At 47.1% G+C, this 15,244-nt stretch overlaps 1 protein-coding gene across 1 annotated transcript in view; it reads left to right on the forward strand.

Moving 5' to 3' along the window:
• The window catches only part of IGHMBP2 (immunoglobulin mu DNA binding protein 2), a 33,168-nt gene that overhangs the window by 6,221 nt on the left and 11,703 nt on the right, over positions 1 to 15,244 (forward strand). Inside the window, exons 6-12 of the mRNA XM_072118532.1 lie at positions 1,080 to 1,280; positions 2,850 to 2,997; positions 5,670 to 5,844; positions 6,745 to 6,927; positions 7,141 to 7,259; positions 8,879 to 8,973; positions 11,397 to 11,520. Of these exons, the coding sequence (XP_071974633.1) occupies positions 1,080 to 1,280; positions 2,850 to 2,997; positions 5,670 to 5,844; positions 6,745 to 6,927; positions 7,141 to 7,259; positions 8,879 to 8,973; positions 11,397 to 11,520 (1,045 nt within the window). The remainder of the gene's footprint in view (positions 1 to 1,079; positions 1,281 to 2,849; positions 2,998 to 5,669; positions 5,845 to 6,744; positions 6,928 to 7,140; positions 7,260 to 8,878; positions 8,974 to 11,396; positions 11,521 to 15,244) is intronic.

The following is a 15,244-nucleotide window of genomic DNA, read 5'->3' on the forward strand; positions in this document are numbered from 1 at the left end:
CGACACATGCAGGAAATCAGGCGCACAATCTTAGTGATTCATGGCACAGAGCATTATCGTTGAACAATGCACTTTCGGGGAACTCCGGCGGACAGGTTGGTAAATGTGCCCCTATGTAGGGGTGGCATTAAGTAATGAGTGCACTTCCCCATGACCCAACAAGTCCACAGTAGGTCACAAGACCCGCGGCTGGTACTGGCAGAAAAGAAAAGTTCACCAGGGCAAGTACAATAAGGGAGACCCAATTAGGGGATTGTACTTCCTAAACTTTCCTGTATGCGGCAAACCCCTTGAAGAGCAGAGTTTTAGTCCCACGAGGTTAATTGCACTATATAATGTGCCCTTTGGGCCCTCACGTATGCAGATAAATACTGTGTATTGTGTCCACTGATTTATGGCACGTGTGATTGGCTAGAGGATCCTATGGATCAGTATGGACAGATCACTGGTTGTGAGCACCAGTGTTCCAGGCTGTGTTATCCTTGGCCACCTGGTGGGGGCGCCTCCATGTTACTTTCCGTCTTTGTGTTGTAAGGCATTCCTGTCGTCTACAGAAAATGTGATTTACAGCGACCATCACTGATTATCCTACATACTGATTTGCTGCATTTACATTATTTATCAAATTACTTATGCTCTTATGCCACAATTTGATTTTTCTTAAAGGGCTTGTACCAAGTATTATTATCATCCCAATACACAGGATAAAGCATGACTAGCTGATTGGTGGGTCTGACTGCTGGGACCCTCAGCGTTTATGAGAATGGGACCCCTGCTGATCCACAGAACAGGAGGCATGTTCTCACTAGTGGGTGGAATAGCGGGTTGAGCGTGTGTCCTGCAGCGCCATCCAGTACTATGGGAGTATTGGAAATTGCCACATACGGTGCTTAGGTATCTGTGGCAGTCTGAGAGATGCTGGAGATACCCAAGCGCTGCGCTCGGCATTTTGACTCTCCCGTAGTATTGAATTATTATTATTGCTTTATACATTTTTTTGAAACGCGCTCTCATCCTAATTCACGACTTGGACTTTTCGGCAGGATGACTTATAATCTCTTATGTTGTTTATTCCCAAGGTCCTGTGCTGCGCTCCATCTAATGTAGCTGTGGACAATCTGGTGGAGCGATTGGCGGCATATAAAGAGAAGATATTACGTCTTGGCCACCCAGCGAGACTTCTGGAGTCCTTGCAGCATCATTCCCTGGACGCGGTGTTGGCCCGGAGTGATAACGCGCAGCTGGTGGTGGATATCCGCAAGGATATTGACCTGACCTTTGTGAGTGTTCTGGAGAGTCCTGCTCCAGCCAGTTATCTTACAGTCAGACAGGGATGCGATGAGGGGGAGAGGAGGAGGGGAAGGGGCTCCTGCGATACACACAAGATTTATTTAGATACTCTTCTGTTTAATATGAGATAATATAGGATCATGCATGTCCATCATTGCTTTATTCATAGGGTTGGATCATGCATGCGCGTCAGTGTTTCATTCATGGGGTTGGATCATGCATGCGCATCAGTGGTTCATTCATGGGGTTGGATCATGCATGCGCATCAGTGGTTCATTCATGGGGTTGGATCGTGCATGCGCATCAGTGTTTCATTCATGGGGTTGGATTGTGCATGCGCATCAGTGGTTCATTCATGGGGTTGGATCGTGCATGCGCATCAGTGGTTCATTCATGGGGTTGGATCGTGCATGCGCATCAGTGTTTCATTCATGGGGTTGGATCATGCATGCGCATCAGTGGTTCATTCATGGGGTTGGATCATGCATGCGCATCAGTGTTTCATTCATGGGGTTGGATTGTGCATGCGCATCAGTGTTTCATTCATGGGGTTGGATCATGCATGCGCATCAGTGGTTCATTCATGGGGTTGGATCGTGCATGCGCATCAGTGGTTCATTCATGGGGTTGGATCGTGCATGCGCATCAGTGTTTCATTCATGGGGTTGGATCATGCATGCGCATCAGTGTTTCATTCATGGGGTTGGATCATGCATGCGCATCAGTGTTTCATTCATGGGGTTGGATTGTGCATCACATCAGTGGTTCATTCATGGGGTTGGATCGTGCATGCGCATCAGTGGTTCATTCATGGGGTTGGATCGTGCATGCGCATCAGTGGTTCATTCATGGGGTTGAATTATTCTTGCATGTCATTGCTTTATTCGTAGGGTTGGATCATGCATGCGCATCAGTGTTTCATTCGTGGGGTTGGATCGTGCATCACATCAGTAGTCCTCGGGTTACATACAAGATAGGGTCCATAGGTTTGTTCTTAAGTTGAATTTGTATGTAAGTCGAATTATAATTGTAGATCCAGACAAAAAAATATTTTGCCCCAGTGACAATCAACGTTTCAAAATGGGACCAAGGATTATCAATAAATCTTCATTACAGACACCTTACAGCTGATCATTGCAGTCTGGGACTATAGTAAAGCATCCAGAGAGCTTCACCAGAGTCACAGTGGTCATTGTGGTCTGTCTGTAACTAGGGGTCGTCAGTAAGTCGGCTGTCCTTAAGTAGGGGACCGCCTGTACTTTATTCCTGGGGTTTGATCACACATGCGCTTTATTTGAGGGTTCGGCTACACATTCGCATCAGTGATTTATTTATGATGTTGGGTCGCGCATGCGCATCACCCATAGAGTGGCATCTAGACTGTGCTTTCTGGGACAACCCCTGCCAGGGAGGATAATTGGGATATCTTTTATATTTTTTGTGCATTTTCTAAGCTTAGTGTTCTTCTCCTTAGGGGTTAAACAACCCTCCAGCTCCTGTAGTCGCCTAATATTATACCTTGTTGTGATTACCCGATGCTTTTCCCTTCATCTTGAAAGGCAAAAATGAGAAAAGTGAATAACCGAGATGAAAGGAGCGGCTTCAAGACAGAAATCCGGGCTCTGAGGAAGGAGCTGAAGGAGCGGGAGGAGACGGCCATGATCCAGACATTAAAAAACGCCAACGTCATCCTCGCCACCAAAACAGGTCAGTCAGGAGCCGCTTCTTCAGGACGTCTCCCTGGTACCGGGTCCACGTCAGGTTCTGTGATTCAGACCCCGCGTATCACAGGGATATAAATAGCTCCAGATTGTATGACTCATCCCGACTTCACAAAAGGTTATCCGGTACATCTCCTCTCCGAAATCTCATCTCTAGAAGAATGTGAAAATGTTATTCATATTCCATGGTTGTGGCTTCTCAGAGGGCATTGGGGTCCGTCCTCACACTGCTGTGCTCTGAGATCTCCGCATTGTACAACCCCAAAACTCTGCTCTAAGGCAAAACCTTAGCAAATGTCTCAGTTATTACTATACAAGCAGGAAACTAACTGTGGAGCAACCCAGGCCAGGGGTATATATATATATATATATATATATATATATATATATATATATATATATATATACCCTTATATACTGGATAGGAGTAGTAGTACTGTTTCCTTATAGACAGGATAAAAGTAGTAGTACTGTGCTGTACCCTTACATACAGGATAGGAGTAGTAGTACTGTGCTCATATATACACAGCATAGGAATGGTAGTACTGTAATGTGCTCATATGTACAGGATAGGAGTAGTAGTACTGTGCTGTGCTCATATATATATACACAGCATAGGAGTAGTAGTACTGTAATGTGCTCATATGTACAGGATAGGAGTAGTAGTACTGTGCTGTGCCAATTTATAGAGGATAGGAGTAGTAGTACAGTGCTGTGCTCATATACAGGATATAAGAAGTAGTACAGTGCTGTCCCCTTATATACAGGATAGGAGTAGTAGTACTGTGCTGTACCCTTATAAAGAATACAAGAGGATAGGAGTAGTAGTACTGAGCTATGCCATATATGCAGGAAAGGAGTAGTAGTACTGTGCTGTACCCTTATATACAGGATAGGAGTAGTAGTACCGTGCTGTACCCTTATATACAGGATAGGAGTAGTAGTACTGTGCTGTGCCCATATATACAGGATAGGAGTAGTAATACTGAGCTGTGCCCATATATACAGGATAAGAGTAGTAGCACTGTGCCATACCCATATATACAGGATAGGAGTAGTAGTAATGAGCTATGCCCATTTATACAGGATAGGAGTAGTAGTACTGTGCTGTCCCCATATATACAGGATAGGAGTAGTAGTACTGTGCTGTCCCCATATATACAGGATAGGAGTAGTAGTACTGTGCTGTCCCCATATATACAGGATAGGAGTAGTAGTACTGTGCTGTCCCGAGTAGTAGTACTGTGCTGTCCCCATATATACAGGATAGGAGTAGTAGTACTGTGCTGTCCCCATATATACAGGATAGGAGTAGTAGTACTGTGCTGTCCCCATATATACAGGATAGGAGTAGTAGTACTGTGCTGTCCCCATATATACAGAATAGGAGTAGTAGTACTGTGCTGTCCCCATATATACAGGATAGGAGTAGTAGTACTGTGCTGTCCTCATATATACAGGATAGGAGTAGTAGTACTGTGCTGTCCCCATATATACAGGATAGGAGTAGTAGTACTGTGCTGTCCCCATATATACAGGATAGGAGTAGTAGTACTGTGCTGTCCCCATATATACAGGATAGGAGTAGTAGTACTGTGCTGTGCCAATATATACAGGATAGGAATAGTAGTACTGTGCTGTCGCCATATATACAGAATAGGAGTAGTAGTACTGAGCTATGCCCATATATACAGGATAGGAGTAGTAGTACTTTGCTGCCCCCTTATATACAGGATAGGAGTAGTAGTACTGTGCTGCCCCCTTTATATACAGGATAGGAGTAGTAGTACTGTGCTGCCCCTTTATATACAGGATAGGAGTAGTAGTACTGTGCTGCCCCCTTTATATACAGGATAGGAGTAGTAGTACTGTGCTGCCCCCTTTATATACAGGATAGGAGTAGTAGTGCTGTGCTGTGCCCATATATACAGGATAGGAGTAGTAGTACTGTGCTGCCCCCTTTATATACAGGATAGGAGTAGTAGTACTGTGCTGCCCCTTTATATACAGGATAGGAGTAGTAGTACTGTGCTGCCCCCTCTATATACAGGATAGGAGTAGTAGTACTGTGCTGCCCCCTTTATATACAGGATAGGAGTAGTAGTACTGTGCTGCCCCCTTTATATACAGGATAGGAGTAGTAGTACTGTGCTGCCCCATACAGGTTGTAACAAAAAGGTGGGGACGGTGGAATATCTCGCCAACGTTGAAAAAGGGGATATTTCTATAAATACTCATACTGAAACCGATGTATGGAACATTTTTCTAAAAAAAATGGCTGCACCTGATTTAGTATCTATGGTATTTAGGAGTCACGATAGGTCACTAGGGGTCATGAGAGGCTATAGGATAACTTCTTATTTCTATAGATTTGTCTCCTGACATTGATAATACCGCTGCTTCTGTAATCTCACATCAAACTAATGTGAACAGTTGCATATAGGGAATTCTTTACGCATGATGGAGGTTTTGCACCTGATTTGGCTCCTACTCCTCACTTCTCACCATCTCCTCCGCCTGCGCTATCCCAGGGTCTTGGCGCTGCGCCGTTTCCATCAGAATAGTGTATTTTCAGTGCTAATTATCAATAATCGCTCATCCCAAATATGACGGTGTTGTAGGCTCATTGATCCGTATCCAAGGTCTCTCCCGTGCCAGGTGCTTCCCCGGATGGTCCTCTCAAGCTGCTCCCGGAGAATTACTTTGACCTGGTGGTGATTGATGAGTGCGCTCAGGCGCTGGAGGCGAGCTGCTGGATCGCACTGCTGCAGGCCAAGAAGTGTATCCTGGCCGGAGATCACAAGCAGCTACCACCCACCATCATCTCACATAAGTAAGATCACATCTGTGCTGTGCGGGGAAGAACAGGAGAAAAATCTACCATCAAAGTCCATCATGATAAACCAGGGACACCTACTCCTAGATCCAGGCACCAGGACTGTGGTAACCATCTTATATTTGTTATCCATGGCCTCCTTCCTTCTAAAATCAACTTTTAAAATGCTAATGAGCCTAAAGGGCCCCTTCGTGCGGCAGCTTCACAGGCTGTTACACTATGCAGGAGCGAGTTCCAACCTCGCCCCTGGTCCCTCTCTGTGTCTGCTGTATTCTCATGGTAGCAGTACACAGTGAGAAAGGAGAAGTGCTCATACACAGTGTAACAGCCTATGAAGATACAGCACAGAGTGGCTATGGAAATACCCCCTACAACTGTTCTGGCTCATTTGCATAATTTTAAAAGTTGATTTTTGGAAGAAAGGAGGCAATGAATAACAGATATAAGAAGATTACCACAGTCACGGTACCTGGGTCTATGAGTAATGTCCCTGGTTTATCATAATGGATTTTGATTCTAGACTTCCTTTAACCCTTGAGTGCATTGTATTCTTCCAGTGGTTTTGACTGTACAAAGCTGCAGACCGTGTAAGGTTTTGTTCCTGAAGATCTGTGTATTTATACCTGTAGCAGCAGGACTGTGAAAAATGCATATATATATATCAATATATTTATTTCTTCCAGGATTGTAGCTGAACTGGTTCGTGAGATCACTACACTGTACTGCTGTATATGATGCAATATCCAAACACATTCCTGGTACCGATCTTAGTCAAAGTAGATGGGGGCGGCTGATTTGTGTTTGGTCTTGAATCATTCTGTTGCAGCGCTATGTGAGATCTATTCACTAAACGCAACTCCTTCGCCCCAATCGTCGCCGTTCTTCTGTTCTGTACAGGGCTGCGGCTAAGGGTCTGTCGCGGAGTTTGATGGAACGCGTAATAGAGAAGTATGGAGACACAGTGGTGAAGATGCTGACGGTACAGTATCGTATGCACGACTGTATAATGCAATGGGCATCGCACGCGCTGTATGGAGGGAAGCTGGAATCACATCCTTCTGTCGCACAACATTTACTGAAGTAAGTCTAGTGTGAACCATGTTATACCCGTCAAATCCACATTCATTATAAATTCTACACTTCCTATAGTTAGAGGCCGGAAAAGAATAGATTAGGATTATGTTTTCAGTGTCTGACTACACAGAGTTGTTTGTAGTCTGTTACCATGGAGACAAATAAATCCAAATAGGAGCATAGGTAAATTATTGGTTGTGTTTTCACTCCCTGTTTTAGGGATCTTCCAGGGGTGACTGTAACGGATGAAACAACTATTCCCTTACTGCTGATTGATACTGCCCACTGTGGATTGTTTGAGATTGACATAGAAGATGAGCAATCTAAGGGCAATCCAGGTAATGTCATATAATTCTACTCATGTCCAACACAATATCCTATTGTCTATTATAAAGGGGGTCTACCACCTAAGCAAGCATTGGAACATCTTGTCAGCCAGTTGTAGAGAAATCCACTGTCCTTTAAAAAAAATCCTTTATAATTTCTAACTGAGAAATTCTGATTTTGATTCGTATGCTAATGAGGCAGTTGGTGCACACAATGCCTTTACTACTACGCTCTCCAGGAGATTTTTCTTGTGAGAAGCAATGGCCACTGGAAGAAGAAGAAGAAGTTAGTGATTTAGTTGGGAATAGCAATGTCCTGCGTGGACCAACTGTCTCATTAGCATATGGATTAAACTAGGAGTATCTCGGAAATGCCATAATGGATAGAAATCATAACGTCATGTGAGAAATCACAGTGAATTCCTCTACAACAAGGATTATAATGCTTTGTGGAGGTGGAGATAGTTATAGACTGACTGCTAGTGCATTGTATAACCATGAAAATTCCTTTTTTTTTTTTTTGAAATTTTCTAAAAGACCAATAAGTGGGAGACATAAAAGGTTAACAGATTCAACTGAATAGCAGCAGCAATGCATAACCATCAATATACTCGTACAGGGGATACGGGACCACAGATCTTGTGATTGGTGATCATCCCTGAGGGTTGTTATTATGGTACATATCCTATTAAATATGCGTTTATATCCTTATTCTAAAATATATTTTGAATAGCAGATAATTTAGTGGATATAGAAGGGCATCAGTAAACCTACCCTCCGCACCTGCCCCCTGGTGGTGGTCCTTAGAATAAATATGCAATATACTAATAAGCCTTTATTCTGGCTTCATGCAGTCAGCACAAACTGCGTTACCCGATATCGGTATTTTCCTTACCTCGTCTGGAAGGCAAAATCAATTGTCTCATCTTATCTGCTGGATGATAAAATTACTTCTACCCGTACAGGGATCAATTCACAACTGAAATGTTATTTTCCCCTAAATAAAGTTTTAACTTTTGAAAAAAAGTTCTCACTGTTCTTTAAGGGAGACCACAGTCTCTAATTGACTTTCATGTAGGGATTTATGGATTGCTGCTTCTAGTAACTAGCAAGTCAGAATCATTGGCGGCCTGTCCTCCACAATCTGAGAACTAGGGGCATGCATGTAGTTTTAGTGGTAAGTAGGGAATTGGCCACGGCCAGACGGATTTGGCCAACTTTTGGACACCTTGTATGAACTGCGATGTCAGTAATGTGCTCTTGGTTTGATATAAATTAATTTATTTTGAAGGGAATATACCACCAAAGACTGTATGCAAATGAGCCTGAGGGTTTCCAGGCTCCATTATCACCCATGGAGCCTAGAGCCCTTCAGGCTCATTTACATACAATTCTTCATCCTGGTGGTAGATGCCCTTTAAATGAAGATGCCATTTGATCCTGGCAGATTATGCAATTATGTATGTATTGCTGATGTACTACAGTTTCCAGCAAAGCAATGGTTAAATGTCCTTGGTTATTTTTGGATAACTATGTAATCCCAGCAAGTTCTCCTCTCCTGGCTTCTCTGTTCTTAATCCCATTTGTTCCTGCTGTCTGCGCTGATGTTGTACAATTGATGTTCCTTCCAGGTGAGGTGCGGCTGGTGGAGTTGCACGTTCAGGCTCTGACCGGCGCCGGGCTGAAGGCTCGTGATATTGCGGTTATTGCTCCGTACAACCTTCAGGTGAGGAGGAAGATTCCAGATGGATGAAGCGTCACCAACCCTTAGTAGGGTCCACCTCCCCGACCGAAGGGATTCCTGCTTTAAACAACCCCTAGTGATCAGAGTGGTCCCTATTTATTCATGTTGCTTATATAGTGACTTCATAATCTGAGATTGTAGTCGCCAACGTTACCCCCAGCCGAAATGTAGATGTTGTCTTTGATCAGACTAGAGCTAAGAAGAAGTCCTAATCTTCTTCATCCTGAGGTCACCATTGGTCTCTAGGTTGTGGTCCCTCTTAGTTGTAGAGCACAGTGACCAGTGATTGGGGGGACCAAAGTGTAACATGTAGGATCGCATAGGAACCAACGCGGCGCTGGACAAGGGCGGGAACCAACGCGGCGCTGGACAAGGGCGGGAACCAACGCGGCGCTGGACAAGGGCGGGAACCAACGCGGCGCTGGACAAGGGCGGGAACCAACGCGGCGCTGGACAAGGGCGGGAACCAACGCGGCGCTGGACAAGGGCGGGAACCAACGCGGCGCTGGACAAGGGCGGGAACCAACGCGGCGCTGGACAAGGGCGGGAACCAACGCGGCGCTGGACAAGGGCGGGAACCAACGCGGCGCTGGACAAGGGCGGGAACCAACGCGGCGCTGGACAAGGGCGGGAACCAACGCGGCGCTGGACAAGGGCGGGAACCAACGCGGCGCTGGACAAGGGCGGGAACCAACGCGGCGCTGGACAAGGGCGGGAACCAACGCGGCGCTGGACAAGGGCGGGAACCAACGCGGCGCTGGACAAGGGCGGGAACCAACGCGGCGCAGGACAAGGGCGGGAACCAACGCGGCGCTGGACAAGGGCGGGAACCAACGCGGCGCTGGACAAGGGCGGGAACCAACGCGGCGCTGGACAAGGGCGGGAACCAACGCGGCGCAGGACAAGGGCGGGAACCAACGCGGCGCAGGACAAGGGCGGGAACCAACGCGGCGCAGGACAAGGGCGGGAACCAACGCGGCGCAGGACAAGGGCGGGAACCAACGCGGCGCAGGACAAGGGCGGGAACCAACGCGGCGCAGGACAAGGGCGGGGACCAACGCGGCGCAGGACAAGGGCGGGGACCAACGCGGCGCAGGACAAGGGCGGGGACCAACGCGGCGCAGGACAAGGGCGGGGACCAACGCGGCGCAGGACAAGGGCGGGGACCAACGCGGCGCAGGACAAGGGCGGGGACCAACGCGGCGCAGGACAAGGGCGGGGACCAACGCGGCGCAGGACAAGGGCGGGGACCAACGCGGCGCAGGACAAGGGCGGGGACCAACGCGGCGCAGGACAAGGGCGGGGACCAGCGCGGCGCAGGACAAGGGCGGGGACCAGCGCGGCGCAGGACAAGGGCGGGGACCAGCGCGGCGCAGGACAAGGGCGGGGACCAGCGCGGCGCAGGACAAGGGCGGGGACCAGCGCGGCGCAGGACAAGGGCGGGGACCAGCGCGGCGCAGGACAAGGGCGGGGACCAGCGCGGCGCAGGACAAGGGCGGGGACCAGCGCGGCGCAGGACAAGGGCGGGGACCAGCGCGGCGCAGGACAAGGGCGGGGACCAGCGCGGCGCAGGACAAGGGCGGGGACCAGCGCGGCGCAGGACAAGGGCGGGGACCAGCGCGGCGCAGGACAAGGGCGGGGACCAGCGCGGCGCAGGACAAGGGCGGGGACCAGCGCGGCGCAGGACAAGGGCGGGGACCAGCGCGGCGCAGGACAAGGGCGGGGACCAGCGCGGCGCAGGACAAGGGCGGGGACCAGCGCGGCGCAGGACAAGGGCGGGGACCAGCGCGGCGCAGGACAAGGGCGGGGACCAGCGCGGCGCAGGACAAGGGCGGGGACCAGCGCGGCGCAGGACAAGGGCGGGGACCAGCGCGGCGCAGGACAAGGGCGGGGACCAGCGCGGCGCAGGACAAGGGCGGGGACCAACGCGGCGCAGGACAAGGGCGGGGACCAACGCGGCGCTGGACAAGGGCGGGGACCAACGCGGCGCTGGACAAGGGCGGGGACCAACGCGGCGCTGGACAAGGGCGGGAACCGCAAGTGGGAGCCACGACTGCAGTTTTGGTTTCCGTCCACTACAAACAGCCTCTCCAGGGCCATGTCCGTGCTAATGCGGGCCAAAACTGTTCATCATTGCATCAGGTTGGGTGTCCTCCCCTCAGATATTTAAAGGGCATCTACCACCAGGATGAAGGACTGTATGCAAATGAGCCTAAAGAGGCTCCATGCTCCATAGGTTTTAACGGAGCCCCTCAGGCTCATTTGCATACACATTAAAGTCTATCCTGAAGCCATAAATAAATATTCTGGACAACCCCTTTAATGGTTGGATCTCCTAATGACTGTAGCAGTGACAGACTGACTGTATAAAATGACCAGAGAACTTCCCATGTCTTGTTTTCCAGGTGGATTTGCTCAGACAGAGCCTCCGGCATAGATATCCAGACCTAGAAATTAAATCTGTCGACGGATTTCAAGGAAGAGAGAAAGAAGCCGTGATCTTATCCTTTGTCAGATCCAATTCTAAAGGTTAGTGATCAGGAATATAAAAAACTTAAAGGGGTCTTCCCACCTTCTCAGAATTATGGCTTATCCACATTTGCTGTAATTTTCCCCAAATTTAGCAGTTGCAAATCGGTCTAAACCCTTCATGTAAGTGGTGTAAATGTTGTTTGCTGTGTTTTTCATCAACCCTTTGATGACCAAAGGTCATTAATAGGTTATCCAGGTCATATTTAGCAATTCTGTTCTGCTTTTCTACTGAATTCTGGCACTCGTTCTGGTTTCATTTTGAAAAAAAGGAGAATCTCTCCTTTAAAAGAGCATCTGGATTGTGTTTCTAGGTGCCACAGAACCAGAGATATTTACAGTCGGGAATGGGGAGCTGTATATGTGATCGCATTTCTGACTGCAACTTTAACAATACATATCTCCCATTGTGTGGCACCAGTTGGGTGATTCTCCTCTTTAAAATTACACCAGAACTGTGTTTCAAGTTGCCAGAACTGTGTTTTGTAAGATTTGTCTTGTAATAATTAAGATTTATGCAGTGTTGCAAATTTTGGTAATTTAGGTGCAAATTCATTCCGATCCCTCGCTGGTTCAGGAAAAACCTAAGGACTGTCTTTTAGTCAAAAGCTTGCAAATGCACTCCAGACATTAACACTTTGTGTGCCAAAATGGAACAGCAGATTTCAATCTGATGTGCATATTGCACCGCAAAGCTCCACACTACAAAATACTTGAGTAACATACTGTACCTGCTTATTATATCTGCCCCTATATATTTAAAGGCTCCAATAGGGGTCAGTAACATTGTTACAAGGGGTTGTCCACTTTCAGCAAATAATTGTTTTTGTACTGTAAAGTTCTACAATGTATTTTCTGTATCAATTCCTCACATTTTTCTAGATCTCTGCAGGAAGCTTCATTGTTTACTTCCAGTGGATAAACACTGGTCCTGGATCCTGTGATGTCACACAGGTGCACGGCTCTTTATATATCCCTGGTCATGTGATGTCATACAAGTGCACTGCTCGTTAAAACACAACTCTGATTTTTCTGTAGTACGAGCCATGCACCTGTGATATACACTCACCGGCCACTTTATTAGGTACACCATGCTAGTAACGGGTTGGACCCCGTTTTGCCTTCAGAACTGCCTCAATTCTTCGTTGATACAAGGCAGGATGGATCCATGCTTTCATGTTGTTGACGCCAAATTCTGACCCTACCATCCGAATGTCGCAGCAGAAATCGAGACTCATCAGACCAGGCAACGTTTTTCCAATCTTCTACTGTCCAATTTCGATGAGCTTGTGCAAATTGTAGCCTCAGTTTCCTGTTCTTAGCTGAAAGGAGTGGCACCCGGTGTGGTCTTCTGCTGCTGTAGCCCATCTGCCTCAAAGTTCGACGTACTGTGCGTTCAGAGATGCTCTTCTGCCTACTTTGGTTGTAACGGGTGGCGATTTGATTCACTGTTGCCTTTCTATCAGCTCGAACCAGTCTGCCCATTCCCCTCTGACCTCTGGCATCAACAAGGCATTTCCGCCCACAGAACTGCCGCTCACTGGATGTTTTTTCTTTTTCGGACCATTCTCTGTAAACCCTAGAGATGGTTGTGCGTGAAAATCCCAGTAGATCAGCAGTTTCTGAAATACTCAGACCAGCCCTTCTGGCACCAACAACCATGTCACGTTCAAAGGCATCAAATCACCTTTCTTCCCCTTACTGATGCTCGGTTTGAACTGCAGGAGATTGTCTTGACCATGTCTACATGCCTAAATGCACTGAGTTGCCGCCATGTGATTGGCTGATTAGAAATTAAGTGTTAACGAGCATTTGGACAGGTGTACCTAATAAGGTGGCCGGTGAGTGTATATCAGTGGTATAAGGAGCCACGCACCTAAGTGACAGACCAGATATATATATATAAAAAGCCCCAGCACCTGTGTGACATCACATGACCAGGGATATATAACGAGCCCCTGCACCTGTGTGACATCACATGACCAGGGATATATAACGAGCCCCTGCACCTGTGTGACATCACATGACCAGGGATATATAACGAGCCCCTGCACCTGTGTGACATCACATGACCAGGGATATATAATGAGCCGTGCACCTGTGTATATTGGAATATTGTATAACTTAATTACCCAAACAATAGCAATTATTTGTAGAAATTAACGCCTTTAATCAATACTTACTTCCGATTCTGGTCCTCGCTGGAATATAGAATTGCCCCCCCCCTCCCCTCCTCCCTTTCCTATATTTTTGGTCAGCAAATGTTTGTGAAGATGCTCAGACTTGGCCAAACCATATTCTGTGACTACTGACGCCATAATTCTGGAATACAGGGAATTATCTATTCATCCTGTGTCACATCCCGGCTCCACGTGCAGCCTTACTATACACCTACCTGGGGGACTATCAGGATTGTGACCCTGAGATGGCTCATTAAGCTAATTAACATATGACAAACATAATTAGTGGCTCATTAACATTTGACAAACAGAATTTGTGGCTAATTAACACTAATTGACATGCAGTTACACAGGGCTCAGACATTTTATCATATTCAGTATTTCAGAGGCTCCCCCCCCCCCCCACACGTTTTCCCGTTTTTGAAAATGTTAGCTGCAGATAAAGATCAAGTTTCCACCTATTTTTGAACTACCTGTATTTTCAGTTTCTGTAGCTCACAGAACCATAAGATAGTGAAAAATGAGATTTTTATCTTTCATATGACACCAGCAGCATGTTTCTAGGTGCTATAGAACAGAAGATAGGGGCTTCTGGAGTGACTCTCCCCCTGCAGCCACTAAACTTGACTCATCTCATGTGAAAATGGGATGAGAAGAGGCTGCTGCAGCTGATTCCCTCCCCTGGGATTTACCACACACTGCTGATAAGTAAACAGGTAATGTGAAATAAAGTTTTATAAAGTACTGACAGTATTCCGAATTCCGACAATGGTATTTTTTAAATCAGCATAGCATAAGCTGTTTCTAGGTACCATAGAACAGGAGAAGTTCTCCCCCTGCAACTACTAAATGTGACTCCTCTCATGCGAAAATTGGTTGAGAAGAGTCATATTTGCTTTATTCATAGGTAAATGATTATTATTTTACATAAGAGAGGGAATTCCATCCCCGACCTGAAGGGACTTCTAGTTTGATGGGGTTGAACCTGGTGACGGGTTCCCTTTAAGTAGTGCAAATTATTTACAGTTATGTGGCCAATGATTAAACAGGGAGGGTGAGTCCCGGGTGAGGGGCAGCTGCAGCCTGTGTGTACCTGTGTCTCCTCATATATTCTTCCTCTCCTCCTCATCATCCTCCTCCCCCCGGTAAGTGGGGAGGGAGCTGGATTTGTTTGTAGGAGAGGAGACTGAGACACTCGGGCTGCTGCAGCTGACTCCCTCTCCTGGGACTTGCCACACACTACTGATAAGGAGCCAGGTAATGTGAAATAAAGTTTTATAAAGTACTGACACTATTCAGAATTCTTACAAAGGTATTTTTTTTAAATCGACATGGCACTGGCTATTGGAACCTGTCATAAACTAAAAATGACGTTCCTGCTGACAGGTTCTCTTTAACATTAAATGGTTGGACCCCCATGGATCGTACACAGGCAGGCCTTGATTCTTTTAAGGGGTGCTAAGGGTTGGACCCAAGCTAACAAACACAGATGACCTAAATTTAGATACTAAATGCAGGTACTAATCCTAGACATTATGGGATGT

The sequence above is a fragment of the Engystomops pustulosus genome, chromosome 7 (assembly GCF_040894005.1).
Source record: "Engystomops pustulosus chromosome 7, aEngPut4.maternal, whole genome shotgun sequence".
NCBI classification, from domain to species: Eukaryota; Metazoa; Chordata; class Amphibia; order Anura; family Leptodactylidae; genus Engystomops; species Engystomops pustulosus.